At 37.5% G+C, this 16,884-nt stretch overlaps 2 protein-coding genes across 2 annotated transcripts; both read right to left on the bottom strand.

Annotated features, from left to right (window-relative positions):
- Positions 1–452: 452 nt before the first annotated feature.
- LOC113723804 (zinc finger BED domain-containing protein RICESLEEPER 2-like) lies at positions 453–2,135 on the bottom strand. The gene is made up of 3 exons (XM_027246774.1): positions 1,884–2,135; positions 1,516–1,779; positions 453–1,346 (listed from the first exon to the last, which is right to left on the bottom strand). The coding sequence occupies exons 1-3, from the start codon at positions 2,133–2,135 to the stop codon at positions 453–455; spliced, it is 1,410 nt and encodes a 469-aa protein (XP_027102575.1).
- A 2,755-nt stretch (positions 2,136–4,890) lies between these two features.
- Positions 4,891–13,066, bottom strand: LOC113725615 (uncharacterized). The gene is made up of 9 exons (XM_027248880.2): positions 12,597–13,066; positions 11,277–11,323; positions 10,283–10,392; positions 9,758–9,965; positions 9,297–9,599; positions 9,113–9,205; positions 8,300–9,010; positions 7,669–8,099; positions 4,891–6,937 (listed from the first exon to the last, which is right to left on the bottom strand). Exons 1-9 carry the CDS (start codon positions 12,877–12,879, stop codon positions 5,182–5,184), a joined length of 3,942 nt encoding a protein of 1,313 aa, XP_027104681.1. The 5' UTR covers positions 12,880–13,066; the 3' UTR covers positions 4,891–5,181.
- Between the last annotated feature and the right edge of the window lie 3,818 nt (positions 13,067–16,884).

The raw sequence follows: 16,884 nt of genomic DNA, 5'->3' as shown, positions 1-16,884 counted from the left end.
ATTTACAATAAAAACCACCCAAGGCAAATAATTTAGAAAGAAAAAAAGTCATAACTTGTTGAACTTGGCCACAAAAGTTGAATGATAAAACAATAAAACTTACTTTCACTTTCTTTGAGATCCCGTGAAGCTTTCTAAACCAGTCCCCTGCACACAACAACACTTGAACCGTATCTGGATGAAGGGAAGCACGATAGCTATCAATAACTCGAGTTCCGGCACTAAATGTGGCATCAGATGCCACTGTAGTTACAGGAATAGCCAAGATGTCAGCCGCCATTTCGGACAATATTGGATACGCAACCCTATTGCTTTTCCACCACTCCAAACAATCATAGGCATTTGGGTTGGAACCAGTCTTTAGGCGAGCCTTTTCTAAATAATCCACCACTTCAGATTTTTGTGGCTCAGTAGTCTCCATTTCGTCACAGTACTCATCAAAGTCAACCCACCTAGAAGAAGATGTTGCATTTTTTTTGTGGCCCTTCTGAAGCACATGAGTGGACTGCATTTTCATTTCCAGTTGCATTCAAATCTGCACACTCATCATAAAGCTCAAATAAATCTTTCTTCACGCTGAAAATATGTTCTTGTGCCTCAAAAGATGGAAACATTTTAGGGAAGGCAAACTCAACAACTCTCATTTTCTGCCTTGGATCTAAAATGGCAGCAATAGCCATTAACAAATTGCATTCGCCCCAATATTTGTCGAACTTGGCCTTCATCTTTCTAATCATAGCTCGGATGAAGTCATTTTCATCATTTTCTCGAGAATCTAAGACTTTCTTAATTTTCACAACCTCTTGAAGGAATAAATTGCTCGTAGGATATTTACTCCCGGATATCACATGCGTGGCAGCCCAAAATTTCTCTAACACAGAGCACACTTTTTCTGCTTTTTCCCAATCCTCATAAGCTGGACAGGAATCATAGAGTGGATCTCTATCTTGAAAACGAGGAAAAACATCTTTGAACTTCATAGCACAGCTTAGCATTTCGAAAGTGGCATTCCATCTTGTTCGACAATCATAAAGCAACTTCTTCCCGGGTATTTGAAGTTGTTGTGCAATCTCAGCGAACAACAATAATCTGGTCTCTGAGCGATTGACAAAATCGACGCTGTCCCTAATTTTGTTTACAATGTCCGCAATCTCAGAAAAGCCGACTTGAACAATAAGGTTCAAGATATGCGCACAACATCGAACATGAAACAACTTGTCGCCACCTAATAGTTTCTTCGATCTACTAAAATCATCCCGCAAAACTCTAATAGCCACATCATTGACTGAAGCATTATCAACTGAAATTGTGTGTATTTTTTGCTCAATACCCCAATCTTTCACACACTTGAAGAGTGAAGCAGCAATCTCAACCCCTCGTCTAGGAGGTGGTTATGTGAACAAAGTTGAGCACTCTCTTTTGTAGCTTCCAATCTGAGTCAATCCAATGGCAAGTAATAACCATATATTCGATCTTTTGATTTTTAGATTTCCAAAGATCGGTTGTGAGACTTACCTTTTTCACATTTCTCAACTTTTTCTTCAGCTTCTTTTTCTCAAGTTCATAGACTGCCACACAATCATTTTTTGCTACTCCTCTAATGATCTTTTGCCACTCGGGCATGCCACGCTTTAGGAAAATATTCAAACCTTCTTCTTCAAGAATGGTGAAGGGATGTTCGTGCATCACAATCCAATGTGCAGCGGCTTCTCTCATTTTCTCCATGTCAAATTTTTCGGTATGCAACGGTGGTATAGAAGGAAATGCATCATCAGCCGGCTGAAAGTTCAGTTTCGTTTGTTGTGCAGCTTGTCTTAAACTTGCTTTTCTAGATGGACATGAGTTTCGGTGCCGCCACAAGCTAGTTGTTTGCTTTGATTTACCCTCGATAGCTTTTTATTGCAGTAACGGCAAATGGCATAGTAATTGCCATTTTCTTCAAATTCGTTGAAGTCCTCCCAAGCTTCAGAAGTTTTATTCCGTTTTGGAATATAGAATTCATCATCTTCATCTAATTTATCATTTTCTCCTTCTTCATTGTTATCGTCAATAATCACAGCTTCTTGTCCTTCTTGTATATTACCTAAAGGATTACTTTGTGTAATTGGATTAGTCATCATGTTTCCTGGATTCATCGTTGACTCATTGGAGACAAATATTGGGTTGTCCAATATCAATGGAGTACATGAATCAGCATTGGAAACCAGTGGGATACAAGAAATCTCGGGTTGACTGCCCTTGTCTTGGGTTGACATCAGTCCATAAACACATGCAGTCCAAGGCTCCAAGCTAAAGAAAGACAACAAATTTTCAAATCAGGGCAAGGAAATTTTCAAGCTAAAAAAAGACACATCCATTAACGGAGGCTTTAACCATGAATTTCAGAGACTTTTAGGGTGTAAACAAAACTATTTTAAAAAAAAAAACTTGCTCTAATAATTATTTAGAGAAGTTTTAGGCATATGAATTAAATAAAGAATACATTTTTTTGAGGTTCTGCTGATAATTCTTTTCAGTAATGAAAAGATTAAACCTGCTACATTTCATTAATCACACTTTGATCATCAACAAATGTATAAATCTGTATTAATCACAGTAATCAGATGCTATGATATACTCTTCCTACATTTTTTTCAAAGGCTTAAAATAAAAACAACTTTCAACTGTCTCAAATATCTTTTGACTTACGCTAAAGGGAAAAGAAATTTCATACTTGTGTTGCTTCATCCCTGCTTTTTATCATACTTGGCAAATCCATACATACCTACCCTTATACTTGTGTTGCTTCATCCCTAACTTTATACTTTTGTTAGCTAGGACCAACTAAACCAATTATAGCAAGTTCAAATATTGTTCTAGATATGCTAACATGGAGGTCAGATGACACGTACTGAAGAAAAACTTTAGGAGTTCCATTCTTAGAAACATGAACAATATGAAATCAGCAATGCTCATTAATCAATATGGTTGTTTCTTAGCTTTTGCTGAGTATCATGCTGTTGACGTGCCTTGGCAGCATTCAGACCTTTGCCAACACGCTCAAGAGAAAACAAGTGATTCCTCTAGCAAAAAAAAAAAAAAAACCTTGCTCGTATCCAATTTATGAGAAATTGCACAAAAAGACAGAAATAATAAATCAATCTTTAACCCAAAATTCTCTCTTTGAAGACTCTTCACTAAACAGCCAGTGGGTGGCAGAGATTCAAGAGAAGGAGAAGAAAAAATAAAAGGTCGGAGAAGACGAGGAGGCTTTCATATCAGATGCACGGGTTGTGGTGACCAAATCTAAATACAATAACCAACAATTTCAGCAACAAGCTTAAAATACAAATTTTCCTCACGTTTTCCTTACCAGTATGCTTAAATGCTTAATACATAATACAACCAAATTCTTACCCGCATGCTTAATACATAAATTCAAAAAGGAGAAGGAGATTCTGAACTTACAGGCGGATTCAAAAGCTACCGGCGATGGATAAGTAAATCAATAGCTGCTCTGGGAAGCTTCAACGAGCTAGCAACAGAGACACGACTTGGGAGTTGGAAAGAGGAAGAAAGGCTCGATGGGAAATGGGAAATGGGAAGTGGGAACTGGCTAGAAAGGCTAGAAAGGCTGAAACTGAAAGGCTGAAAGGCTAGAAAGGCTAGCGATGGGAAGTCTGGGCGGGAAGTAGGAACTTTCTTTTTTTTTTTTTTTGAGCAAAACTCTCAGATATATATATGTGTATATAAATATAGAAAATCCACTATCCAATATTTACATGATACGCAAGGGCAAGGTATAACTTCAATCATTCCACAGCCTTCCCTTCCAAGAGACTCGAAAAGTCAGGAAATAGCAACAAAAGAAGGGATACTACGAGATTACAGCAGTCAAATAACAGAGGCTTTTTGGCACAATTTTAGCCGCTGAGTCTGAACCTTGTCTTCATTCCCATGTAACTGATATCATGGAGTTAGCAAGCCCTGATGCCTCGAATGTTAAATCTATGTTGTAGTCCAAGGACTTGGACCCAGGGATAGCTTGTGTCAAGCGAAATGGCCTTGTCTTGGCTTCCTCCAACTAAGAACAGCAGAATGACCACAGCAACTGAATTGGGAAGTAGGAACTTGACTATTCTTTTTAGTATAATTATCATTTCACCCATAATTATTCCTCAGAATTTATTTACTAATATTAGTAATTTTATATATAATTTTTTTTTAAAATTTTTTATACGATACTCAATAAAGCTCGTCGAGCTTTCGAGTATCAAATTTATGGGCTCGAGCTCGACTCGATAGCTCTATCAAGCAGCTCGAGATCGAGCTCGATTAAGCTCGAGCTTTTGGCCGAGCACATATCGAGCTCGAGTCGAGCTCCTCGACTCAGCTCCACCCCTACCCGTGTCCGGTACATTATTTCTTTGTGCGTCCCCACAGAGCACATGGCCTCCTTGCATTGCTTCTGCCTACTGTGGGCAGAAAGTGAACTTTCCACCGTAGACGTAACCACCCCACGTCCAGATGTAACATGTTTAGGAATGGAAAGAGTGCGCCGCCCTAGGGCTAGGCATGCAACTTATATTACACTTTTATATGGTTATTCCACTTCCAAATATATTACGCTCGATCGTTAATTTTGTTTTCTTCGAGCACTGACCAGCCCTCCCACACATTCAGGTGTTAGTGCAACTCAAATACTACAACCACGCGAGACCAACGGTCCAAGATCCATTACAAAGACCCAACTCCCGTCCCCTGCTGAAAAATATACACATTAAAAACCTCAACAGAACAGAGACCCACTTTTCAACATTAACACCTTTTTAAAGGTTTTACGGGAGCAAGAATTAAAGCACTAGATGACAAACAGAAACAAATAAAGACAAACGGAGGAGGAAATTACCATGATGACAACCTGCATAGGCTCTAGGATATCGAAATTCATTTCTTTATGTTACAAAATCGTACACCAATCAAGGCCTACAGCACCATTTCATGACCTGAGACCATGAAGTATTTGTCCTATAACGCATACATTACAACCTTCTTTGGGCTCATTCATTACACGCATCCAAAATTGCGACATTAATCAAGACATTTAATGCCTTTTGAAATTTGACAGTCAACAGATGCGAAAAGAAAAATACATAAAACAATGGCATCCATGTACTGACTCCCACAGTCTATTTTGAAGCATCACTTCTTTCGATGTCTGCTTCTGCTAACTTTCACAATCTTCCTACCAGACTTGTCTGCACCAACGCCGCCACTGCCAAGAGAAAAGCTTCCTCCAGCATTGAACTCCGCACTTCCTGATGCTTGGAAAGGAGAAGGGTTCTGCTGAGCCGCTTGACTCGGTTGCCCACCAAACTGAAATGGAGTAGTCTGTGACGCAACTGTTGATCCAAAAACAAAGCCACCAGGGGAAGGCGAAATAGCCTGTTGACCAAAAGCAGGAAGTGCTGGCATCGATGGAAGTGCTGGCATCGATGACTGCACAGGATCCTCAGCCATGCTGTCTTCTGTGTTCATCTGGTCATTATTTCCTGCGGGAGCTGTAAAGGCAGTAGTAGAGTTACCAAAAGTTGGTGCTGCGTTAAACACAGATGGCGAAGACGTGGTTGTAGAAGAGGCTGTATTGAAGGAGAAAGATCCATGTGAGGCACCAGTGGATGCCCCAAAAGCAATGGACGCAGAGCTACTACTACCAAAGGGAGATGAGCCCACTCCAAAGGAGAAACCAGTTGAAGGAGATGAACTGAATGTGGAACCAAAGGGGGAAGAAGACTTTGAAGCTTGCCAACTGGAACCAAAAATGCTAGCAGCAGCACTGCTAGAGCTAGCAGGATTACTTTCAGAAGAGGAAGAAAAATTGCTGACACCAAATATACTAGAGCCACCACCAGAACTGGAGCTAACCATGTTACTGCTACCAAAATTAAAGATGGGAGTAGCACCACTGCTAGAGCTAGTTGCATTTGCAGATGAAGAGGTAGCCAAAGAACTTGTACCAAAACTGAATGCAGCAGGCGCACCACCAACACCATTTGAGCTGATTGCATTGGTTATTGATGAAGAAGATGGAGCATTGATCCCCAAAGTAAAGATGCTAGAAGTTGCACCATTTCCTGCGCTGACTGACTTGGTCTCCGCTGAGGAGGCTGAAGTGCTAAGACCATAACCAGTACCTGCGCCAAACATTGGGGTAGATGTTGTTGAAGAACTAGATAGAGTATTGCTGGAGGTAAAAGATGTAACTCCAGAAGTTCCAAGAACTGAAGGTGATGCAGAGGAACCAAACTGATTAGGCATGCCGGTGCTGGGAAAAGAACCCTGAGACTGGCTGTTAGCTATAGAAGATACAATTGTAGAAGTCAAGCCAAAAATGTTACTTCCAGTTGCTACCGAGGCAAAGGAAGAATTGCCAGAAAGTAAATCACTTGAGCTGCCAGAAATTGCTTCTTTTTCTGTTCTTATATTCATAACTGATGTTTCTGCACTAGACGCTGAAGTTGCTGAAGATAATGGTTCAGTAGAGTCCCCAAATTTGAAGATAGGCATCACCGGAGATGAAGGAACTGCAGTAGACAAAACAGGGCTACTACTTGAGGCAGCAGAGGTTGATGCTGTAGCCGCACAACTTAGAGTACTAGGGGAAGAAATAAGACTGCAGGTACTATTGCTAAATTGACTTGCAAAGCCAGTGGAAGCTGGAGCAGGTGGGAATGAGAAGGGAGAAGAGTTTATGGCCAAAGGCCCATTATTTGAACTCATTGGAACAATTGATGACATGCCTCCAGATGCTGTTAAGCTCAATGCAACAGAATGCGTATTAGCCATTCTCCCATTTGATATAGCAGCCTCAGGAGAATTAATGTCATTGGCTTTCCCAGACCCAAGAGTTCCAAAAGAAGCACTAGTCACACCAGTGCCAGTGGCAGCACCATCCGAACTGTAACAAGGACCACAATTTAAATATGCTCAAGAAACATAATTTGAAAGGGGAAACAATCCAGCTGAGAAAAAACTGCCCAGTGTGACAGAGGCTAGTCGTACACACTTTAAACAGAAATAGAGATCTAGCTTTTCTTAACACTTCAAACTGAGAATAGATAACTGTTATAATGACATGTTATTTGAATTTTACCTTCCATTAGCAGCTCCAATAAGAGAGCAACAATCATCTAATGTAATGTGCCAAGAAAAGATTTTCCTTGCATAAAATTTTTGTACTAGCACAAATATAAGAAACTGTTTACGCAGGGAGAGGGAAGACCGAGAAAACCAAATTTTAAAAAAAAAAGTTCAGGATAGCATGCCGCAAACTTGATTACCCAAAAAAAATTAAAAAAGAAAATCTAAACACATTAGAGTCTGCAATGCCCGAGTTTGTGCTAAACACATGGCCATCAGCTGGAACTTCTATCCTCTTCAAATTTTTTCCCTCCATATTTGACCATTTCAAATTGAAAAAAAAAATGCACACACACATGGCATCAGGTTTGAATAGCATGAAGTTTCACTTGCACTTTAAACCAAAATATAGTCTTTACCGTGTGTAAAAAGCAATTTCAGTTTTCAGTGCATTAACACACAAACTCCAAAATGCACTTCTGAGTCAGTTAAAGTACTTGTGTAGCTTCACTTTTGCAGAGCAATTCAAAATCACAAGCAGAGACTGACCTAATTGAAATTTCTGCTTTTTGATTGGTCCAAGGGAATGCTTTTGGGCCTGAAATTTCAGCAACTAACAAGGAAGAACTCTGGAATGTTGTAACTTCGTGAATTCCTTGCTTTGGGTTCTCCAGTCCCAAGGGTGGTGATGGAGTAACTAGCTGGGAAGTTGTTCCAGATGCAATTGAATTAGGTATGGTGACACCCGTTTTTTCTTTACCAACATCCACAGCATTGCCAATTTCGAAGTCGCTTCTTTTACCAGATATAAGTTCTGGAGATGTCCTTATTTCAGGCAAAGCTGCAGCGTTCTCTGGTGCCAGTTTTTCAGCAGTAGATGAACTTTTATTTGTAGCAGATGTTTCTTGATTTTCTCTCCCTTCACGCAAAGGTTCAGATGCAGGTCTTAAGTTTATGTCATCCTCCAACTCCAGGGAATCCTGCAAGATACAATCCCATAATCAGGCGCAAAAGAATAAGAACTATATTTAAAGGCCAACAATGATGTTGGGGATACAAAAGGTTGGCCATCAAGTAAAACAAAAACTTACTCAAGAAGCTATTCGTTTTCTATTTTATTTTTTCTGAAAAGACTGAAGATACTATTCATTCAACAAAGGTTACAACCAAACCAACCAACCTCATGAGCACTCATCATAAAAGCCCGTTTCTTTTGAGGACGGTGAACTACAGATTTTGCAACTGAATCAGATGTTTCAACAGTAGACAATACACCTTTTACTGAAGCTGTGATATGGCTGTTCTCTACAGGAGTTGGCAAGTCATGTTGAGAATCTAATTTTTCAGAGCCATTTACTTCTTTTCTCTCCTCCTTTGCAGAAGCAGGAACACAAAGTGAATTGCTCTGGGACCAATCCTCCAACTTATGGTTATCTTCATTGCCCTGCTGCAACCTTAAGGAATCCGTATGCTCCAGGCTTTTAAGAGCCTGTCCACGAAGCATATCTGTTGTCAATCTAGCAGGTGTCTTCTCCCTTGCAGTAATGAGTTTGGACTCCGCAGATTTCTCTTTTGGGGTCATCTTCTCAAGATGTTCCAATATTCTTGCAGCCATCTCGCTGGACTTGGGAGGTACATGGACATAACTTGTCCTTGGAGTGCGATTAACATCATTTTCTCCAACACCTTTTGGACCTTCATGCTTCCAGTCATCCTTTGAAGGGAACTTCTGGTTCAGAGCTAAAGGATATTTAACTGCATCAGAAACACTTCCAAATCCATGAGCAGGGGGATGTTTATGAGATAACAAATTATGCTTTTGGCGGATTCTCCGCATCGGACCAACGGACCCAAGATCTTCGTCTAGTACAGAACTCCTTCGCTTGAGATCCTAAAATAAAGTTCCAACAAAAGAACAAAAGAATGAAGATTATACACAAGAATATCCAAGATGAACAGACACAACTAAGGACAGACATATATTAAGAACTACCAGTTTTCTAGATCCAAGGTCCCCATCAGGCTCCTTTAGGGATGATGCTGACAACAAAGGTCCTCCATAAGCATAATTCCTGGATCCACTTCCCTGTACAGTAACCAATAAAACCTATATATATATATATATATGGAAGAACATTCAACAATTTTTGGTAGAAAGTCATTTTCAGTAAAAGCACCTTATCAAGAGCGGTTGGGTGAACTCTTGAATATGGGGTACGAGCCATGTTATATATTGCAGATCTACCTCGAGATCTAGGAGTGGTAAAACCATTTTCTGGAACCTCAACATGAGCAATTGATTTTGTTGGCAATGAAATCATAGCAGATGTTGGAGTAAATGGTACATTCCTTCGCATGGCCACATCTTCCCTTACTGCACGACTGCGCAATCCCAGCATTGAAGGTGATACTTTTGAAACCTGATTGCCCATATAAGCTTTAGCAATCTCAGCAGGAGAAGCAATATCATCCTCAAGAACCTGGAGAAAAAATTTCTAACAAGTGTCACACGGTCATGACTACATGCAAAACATCACTATCTTCAGAGTACACATTATACCAAAGGCAAAAGAATTAGCAACTTGACTCTGCAGTCATAAAACAGTTAAAACTATAGTATTTGAGCAGGTAATCTTACCCTTCTACTGGTACCAGGAGCTGAATCAAGCCCATGAGATCTGTAACTTTTATTCCTTTTTTCTTCTGATGAAATTATTTGCTGATGCTGCCCTTCAAAATTTGCAACCATTTTTGAGGCATTTGCTTCAGTTCCTCTAACACCATCCTCAACAGGTAAATCTACAGCTCTTGAATGCAACAGTTCTGTCAAATGATCAATTTCAGATCTGCAGAATAAAATTTCCACTTAGTAAAGCTGTGAGGAAGAAGTTGAGAATTGGAGTTTAAGTAACTAAATGATAATTAAAATGCATAACCAACTAAAAAAAGATTAAGTTAGAATATCATAACTAGACAAAAAAGAGTAGAATCCAAAGGCAAAAAGCTAATTATTTATAAATACCGTCAATGTCATCACAAGATACTAGCTAGGCTATCCTCACTATTTTCCCTTCATATATATATATAACTATAATTGCACCTTCATAAAACACAAGAAAGCATGTTCAGTGCTGACACAATAAGCTCTACAGAAAAAGCCAACCTGGTGAATGTTTTTTGCTTTAACAATTGCTCGAGCTCTGAGATACTACCACCATCAGTGCTGTGAGTAAAATTTTCACCATCACCAACAGGTGCTGCTCGTGCTTCAGCCTGTTTCAACTCAAGAAATCAGATACTAGTCAAGTTCTACAGATTGCAGTGCAATAAAAACCATAAAAGCAATATTATGCTGAATAAGGATTACCAAAGTGATAATAAGGCTTTCCATGTCACACTGAAATCTTCACATAGCATTATAAAAGCTCCATAAAAAGACAAAACCGAAGCATATGTCCTACCCATGCCTTAAAAATTATACTCTAGGAACTTCAGAAGACATAAAACTGCATCTGATTCAATGAGTGAAACAGATCAACGAGCTGAGACAGATTCCAAGAAAAAAAAGTAGATGAATGAAGGCCTCTGACCCAGGGATGGAGTGCAAAATATCAGTTGATGCCTTGGGTGTCAGACTCACTTAATATACTCCAGGAATCAGACAAGAAGATAATTTTTTTTAAAGCCCCGTGTTGGGTGTCCCTTCATCTCATTCCTCAATCTTAGTCTTTCACAGGCAGTGGTAACTACCTCGGGCAAATACGAAAGAAAGGAAGATCTCAATCGATCAGTTGAAGTTTTGGTACTTCTTCCCTTTGTTCTTTAATAGAAAGGATAACAGATATCATTAATCTTAACCATGACCAGCCTGCAGATTTATTGCTACAATACCTTCAAAATATATATAATTAATCCCTTTCAGCACACTTTAACGTGAGAGACTAAAGAGCTAGCAAAAGAAATACCTGACACCAAAAATTTCAGGTCACATCCTCATATCTTGCTTAGAATGTTTTTGTAGTGTGATGTGAAATAAGCGATAAAAGATAGAGAAAACTGTTAAAGTCTCAAATTTGGCAGGGCATATTTGAAATCAATGACTATGGAATGCGTGATGCAAAAATTAACATGACCAAAAACAAAAGATTGAAACATACTTTTAGACCAGCATCTGGATTCCTGTCACTTGAATCTTGGTTTGACTCTGTCAAAAAGACATGTAACGTTAGTTCTGATTAAACTCTATGCAGTTGAAACACCCAAAAGCATGAATTTTTCTCCCTATTCTTGGAATAAGTGCCATCACACATTGCCAATCTATGAAGAAAAAAGGGGTCGCATGACATCAAAAGCTAAAGAAGAGAACAATCCACTATACATGGAACGATATATATTCCCCAGCAGATCCATAATAAAAGTACTTTGCAATCATCTAGTTCTCATTCTTGAGCATTTTGTTGAGGACAAAGGGTTTCTCATATAAAGGCCAAAAACGTTTATGAAGCATTCAAAATCTTGACATAAGCACCTAATTGATGTAGCAGCAGTTGTCGAAAAAAGATACGACATCGAGACAAACAAATTCACTGTCTTATATAATAATCGATATGCATACCAGCTAAATGAACAGTAAACTAAAGGAATAACAGTCTGTTGTCACAAATATAAACTGATACACGTCACCAAAGTAGTCCCACTCACTATAGATGGTACCTTTGCAGGAGAGTAACAGGGAAAAGCAAAAGACTAGGGAAATCTAACATGCTAAATTCAAACAAAAACTAGTCCACATCACCATCAGTCGCCTGCACCTAGAGGAAAGTAACTTGTAGACCAACAGGGAAATCTAACACAACAATTCTAACTCCAACAGAGTCTAGAGGACCAGAGGCATACTGCTGTAAGTTAAGGGATAAAAGGCAATCTAATCCTACAATGACATGAAACAAAGTGTCGGCCTGTACTGTACAGGTTAAAGCTTCAACATTCCAACTTCCTAAAATCATAGACCCACCGTGTAGGGAAATTTAACAATCCAACGTTCCAAATTCGTATAAAAGTAGTAGATATGGGGAACAGGAAACAGGGAAATGTAGAAAGTCTCTTTAATCCTTTGGGTGGGGGGAATTGGACGCTTAAAATACTGCAGAACACGGATTTACAGCAAAAATTAACAACTAATTTTCTTGTATCTTCCCCAGCGATCCGTACGTTAAATTTAACACCCAACAAATGAAAATGAAACTTCTATATTGCACGAATATATATTAAAACAAAAAGCAGATAGAAACGAAAGTACATATCTTTCGGTCACACCAGCTGAAGCCTAGCTAGTTACTCACACAACAGCAGCAGAAACGGTACTCAAACCAATAGTCAAAAGCAAATTAACAGATACATTCAAAGTAAACATAAATAACATACGCGTCCGTTTACATATATACACGAAAAGATACCAAGAGAGTGGGCAAATGAACCTGGAAGCGGTGGAGGGGGAGGGGAAGGGGGCGGGGGAAGGCGTTTGCGAAAAAGAGGCGCAAAGAACCGCTGAGCGCTAGCGGCGATGAGCTTCGAAGCAGGGTCCACCAGGAGTTTGGAGAGCCAGCTAGGGTTTCGGAGGGCGGTGGGAGGCCGATCGTACGGAGTCGTATGCGTCTTCCTAAAGGGACGCTTCCGGAACTTCCCTCCAACACCGTCGCCGCCGCCTTCGTAGGCGGAGGAGGGCGCGGCCGCTGATGCTCCTTCGCCTGAAGGCGCCATTAATTAGAAACCTCGCGTTTGAGTACGAACTGTAGAGAGAGAGAGAGAGAGACAGAGAGAGAGCGAGGAGATGGAAACACGCGTACGAGTACGAATTGCTGGGAGGGCGAGTGAAGAGAGAGGGAAAGTAGTGGCACCGAAATTAGGGTTTTATTTGAGACGCTCGCTCATTTCTCTTTTTTATTATATCATATATATATATATACATATATATATATATATATATATATATATATTAAGAAAGAAAATTGATTAAAATTTTATTGCGCGTGTCAGAGGTTATCAATCTCCGGTCCCGGGCATTCTATTTGACCGTTGCAATTGGCGCCCGGGTAAAGGGCCAATAATTAGCAATTTGCATGAAACATATCTTTCTCTTCGCTTTTTTTTTTATACTCATAGATTCGGGATTTTTACTTTTTTTTAGTGTGTGATTCTTTTGATTCTTTTTTTCCAAAGGATAACTATTGTATAACCTAATATATCCTACACCAGAGAGAGAGGGGGCGAACCTAAAAAGGTCCAGAGGTAATTTAAAGAGGATTGAATCGTCATCGGATCAGACGGGTGCACTTGAATTTTTTGAAACCAAATCACTTTAACTGTGATATTTTGATGGGAGGTAATATTTGGTTCACACCCCACCAAGCCTCAATGGCTGGGTGGTGGCCACCAGACTTTGGGCTGGTGGTTAAGTGATTCTTTTGATTGATGGGCTCTTTTTTTCCTTGGCAAATAGCCTTCCTTTTTTCTTTAATTTAAATAGGACTAATGGCTAGTAGATGGAATTTGTTTAAATTAAATGAGTATTTTGTATCTAAGCAACAAGATACATATAAAATTCTCTCAGACAGATAGCGTGACAAGAAATGTGATGTTTTGGTGACAAATCACTTAGAAATTAGCGATTTTATTAAGAATAAATCTTATATATACTGACAGTGTATATATTAAAAACACATGTATAAAAATTATATTTTAAATTCAAATTTTACATAGTTGTCATTCATTAAAGGCTATAAGTATAGAAAAGATTAATCCTCTTGGGAAAAAACATTTTTTTATTCTTAGAATTAATTTACTAATAATTTCTTGAACTTAATAACTTTTGAAGCATCTTAATTACACGCGTTTAACTTTCTAGGGTAAATTTTTCACTATTTTGGGATCTATAAAATATGGTAAACATTTTAATATTGACCCATTTCATACTCAAATTGCATAAATTATCTTAAGAAAACCCCACAAGTAGAAAAAGCTTGAGCAACAAAATCCAAATGCATCCCAATCCGAATTCCACAACAAAATTTCTCATTAAACTATCTTAATAAATTAGTTTACGGCATTATTAATCAATTAAAATCTTGGTTATAATGTTACACTCTTATTTTCAAAATTCATATTGGGAAAATAATTTTAAGATATTATCTACATAATTTTTTTTTAGATCAATGACCTTTTTGCAATCATGATCAGGGAGTATATTTCCAAGCAAATAAACATGTTTACATGAAACATCAACAATCGTAACTCAACGGTGTCTGAATTATGTGATTTTTTTTATTGTAAGTTCTTAAAATCTAGTTTCATTATATTTCGCTAAAGACCTGAGTCCATTTGGATTGCTATTATTTGAAGCTTATTAGAAAAATATATTGTAACGAATCGATATATATGAGATAAAAAAATGATTCAAAAATATGTTCACAAAAAAAAACGTGTAATTTTTTTTTAGAGGAAAATAGCAATCCAAACTCGTAATTTGAATGTTTGCCTGCTCAACAACATTTGGCGCGATGGAAATAGTGGTATGATTGAATGGTGGTGTTCAAAGCCCATAATAAGTGTTAATAAATTGGACATGTCAAAATAGCGAAGAATGAAATAGGTCAAATATTAAATGTGTCAGTGCAAAATTGACGGACCAAAATATTTCTAGTAAGCAAAATAAGCATTACTCGCCTCAATATTAGTAAAACATGGAAAGCAGGAGAAGACCTATTTTGTAAGTATTATAGCCAGATCAAACATACCAAAAAATGAAAAAGGGAATAAGAAAATAGATAAACATAAATAGGCTAGCAATTAAGTTTTATCCAAACATATCATATAGGGGATTAAGTGCTTATCAAAACGTACAAGGGGTAGAGTACAACTCGTGTAATAGTTGAGTGGAGTTTAGTGCAACTTACCATATGTACATCCAAAAAATTTATGAGCAATTAACTATATGTGCATCTAAAAAAGTTATCAGCATTATTCCAGCAACTTATAAAGGGGCATTGATCTGTGGATGTTGAGCCGATGAATCGAGCTCCTCGCGAGCGGCTTGATTTGAGCTCTACTCGAGCTCGAGTTGGTCGAGTCAAAATCGAGCTCGAGTTCAAAACATTAAGTCCGGCTCGCGAGCTCGAATATATATATATATATATATATAAATATATTTTTTATTTTAATAGTAAATTACATAAATATTCTTAATATTTTATTATTTATTAAGAAAAATATTATTTTATTTATTTTTTTAAAATAAAATAATTATTTTTATTTTTTTCGAGCTCGAGCTTAAAAATTGCCGACTCGTCGAGCTCGAACTCGAGTTCAAGTTCGATGAAATTAAGTCAAGACTCGACTCGATAAGGCCAAAACTCGACTCGACTCGGCTCGTTTGCAGCCCTACTCCTAAGTCCAAAGTCGCCTTTCATGCCAAAGAACAACAAACATTTCAACAAGTGATCTTTATGTGATAAATCCATCATACAAAAATTAGATTTATATTAGTGGTAAAGTTTATCCATGGATAGGTTGTTAGTTGTCGCTTTAAATAAAAACATAGAAAAGTAGGACTTATTTATGTAACAGGGCGGGGGAAGAAGACTTAAATCTAAAACTTCTAAAAGGTATCTTTATGTGATAAATTCATCATACAAAAATTAGATTTATATTAGCGGTAAAGTTTATCTACAATAGGTTATTAGTTGTCACTTAAAAAAAATTAGATAAGTAGGATTTATGAAAGGGGGAAGGGAGGATATTTGAATATAAGACTCTAAATTTTAGTCTCAACTTTAGCCATCCCATTTGAGTTGCGGTGTTTTTGGCAAAAAAACACTTTTGAGGTATTTGCTGAATATTATCCCATAAAATAAAGAGTGAAACTTTTGATATTAAAAGCACTTTTAGTAAAAGCTAAAATTTGGTGCTTTTAGAATAGATTTTGTGTTTTAAAAAATAAAACACTAAATTTAATCATTTTATCCTATATTATAAACTAAATAAAGAGATATATACATTTAAGAAATTTAAAATTATACATTATTCAATACAATAAGTATTTATTAAACTATGTATCCAAAAAATATACTTAAAACTATTTAAACACTTAATAAGTGTTTTTATTAAAAACTCCATTAAATGAAATATTTTTCAATAAACTACCGCAACTCTCAAATGGGCCCTAAATATTAGTTGTTACTTGTTATTCTACTTATTTTTTAAATTTAAAAAAAGGATTTGGTGTGTTTCATTTTACTTTAAACCCAGTGCTTTTGCTAAAATAGTACTTTTGTGGCCAAAGCGCTTTTAATGTATTTGATGAATTTTTTTGAGTTTAGGAGTAGAATTTTTAGCCAATAAATTTAGGGGGAAAGGGAGGGACAAGGGGTGGTGAGGATAAGAGAGAGGAAGGAGAAAGGGAAGGGAGGGGGTGGTCGTAGTTATGAGTGGTAATGTTAATTTTAAAAAAGGACTCTAAAATTTTTTTTAATTTTAAAAGATACTCCATAATATATTCCAAAACTTCCTCCAAAAACATCTACGATTAAAGTTTTTCATATACACTGCTACAGTAAAATATTTTAAAAATACTTTAAAAAAACAACTAATTCAAACGAAGTTATAGATTCTCATCACCTCACCACTTAGGTATTTTTTTTCAAGGAATAAAGTACTTTTAACTGGATCAAAATATTCTTCTCACGTGTGATTTATTGGTAGCTTGTACAA

This window comes from Coffea arabica, chromosome 2c (genome assembly GCF_036785885.1).
Source record: "Coffea arabica cultivar ET-39 chromosome 2c, Coffea Arabica ET-39 HiFi, whole genome shotgun sequence".
Lineage (NCBI taxonomy): Eukaryota > Viridiplantae > Streptophyta > Magnoliopsida > Gentianales > Rubiaceae > Coffea > Coffea arabica.
This window is presented reverse-complemented; position numbering and strand designations above follow the sequence as displayed.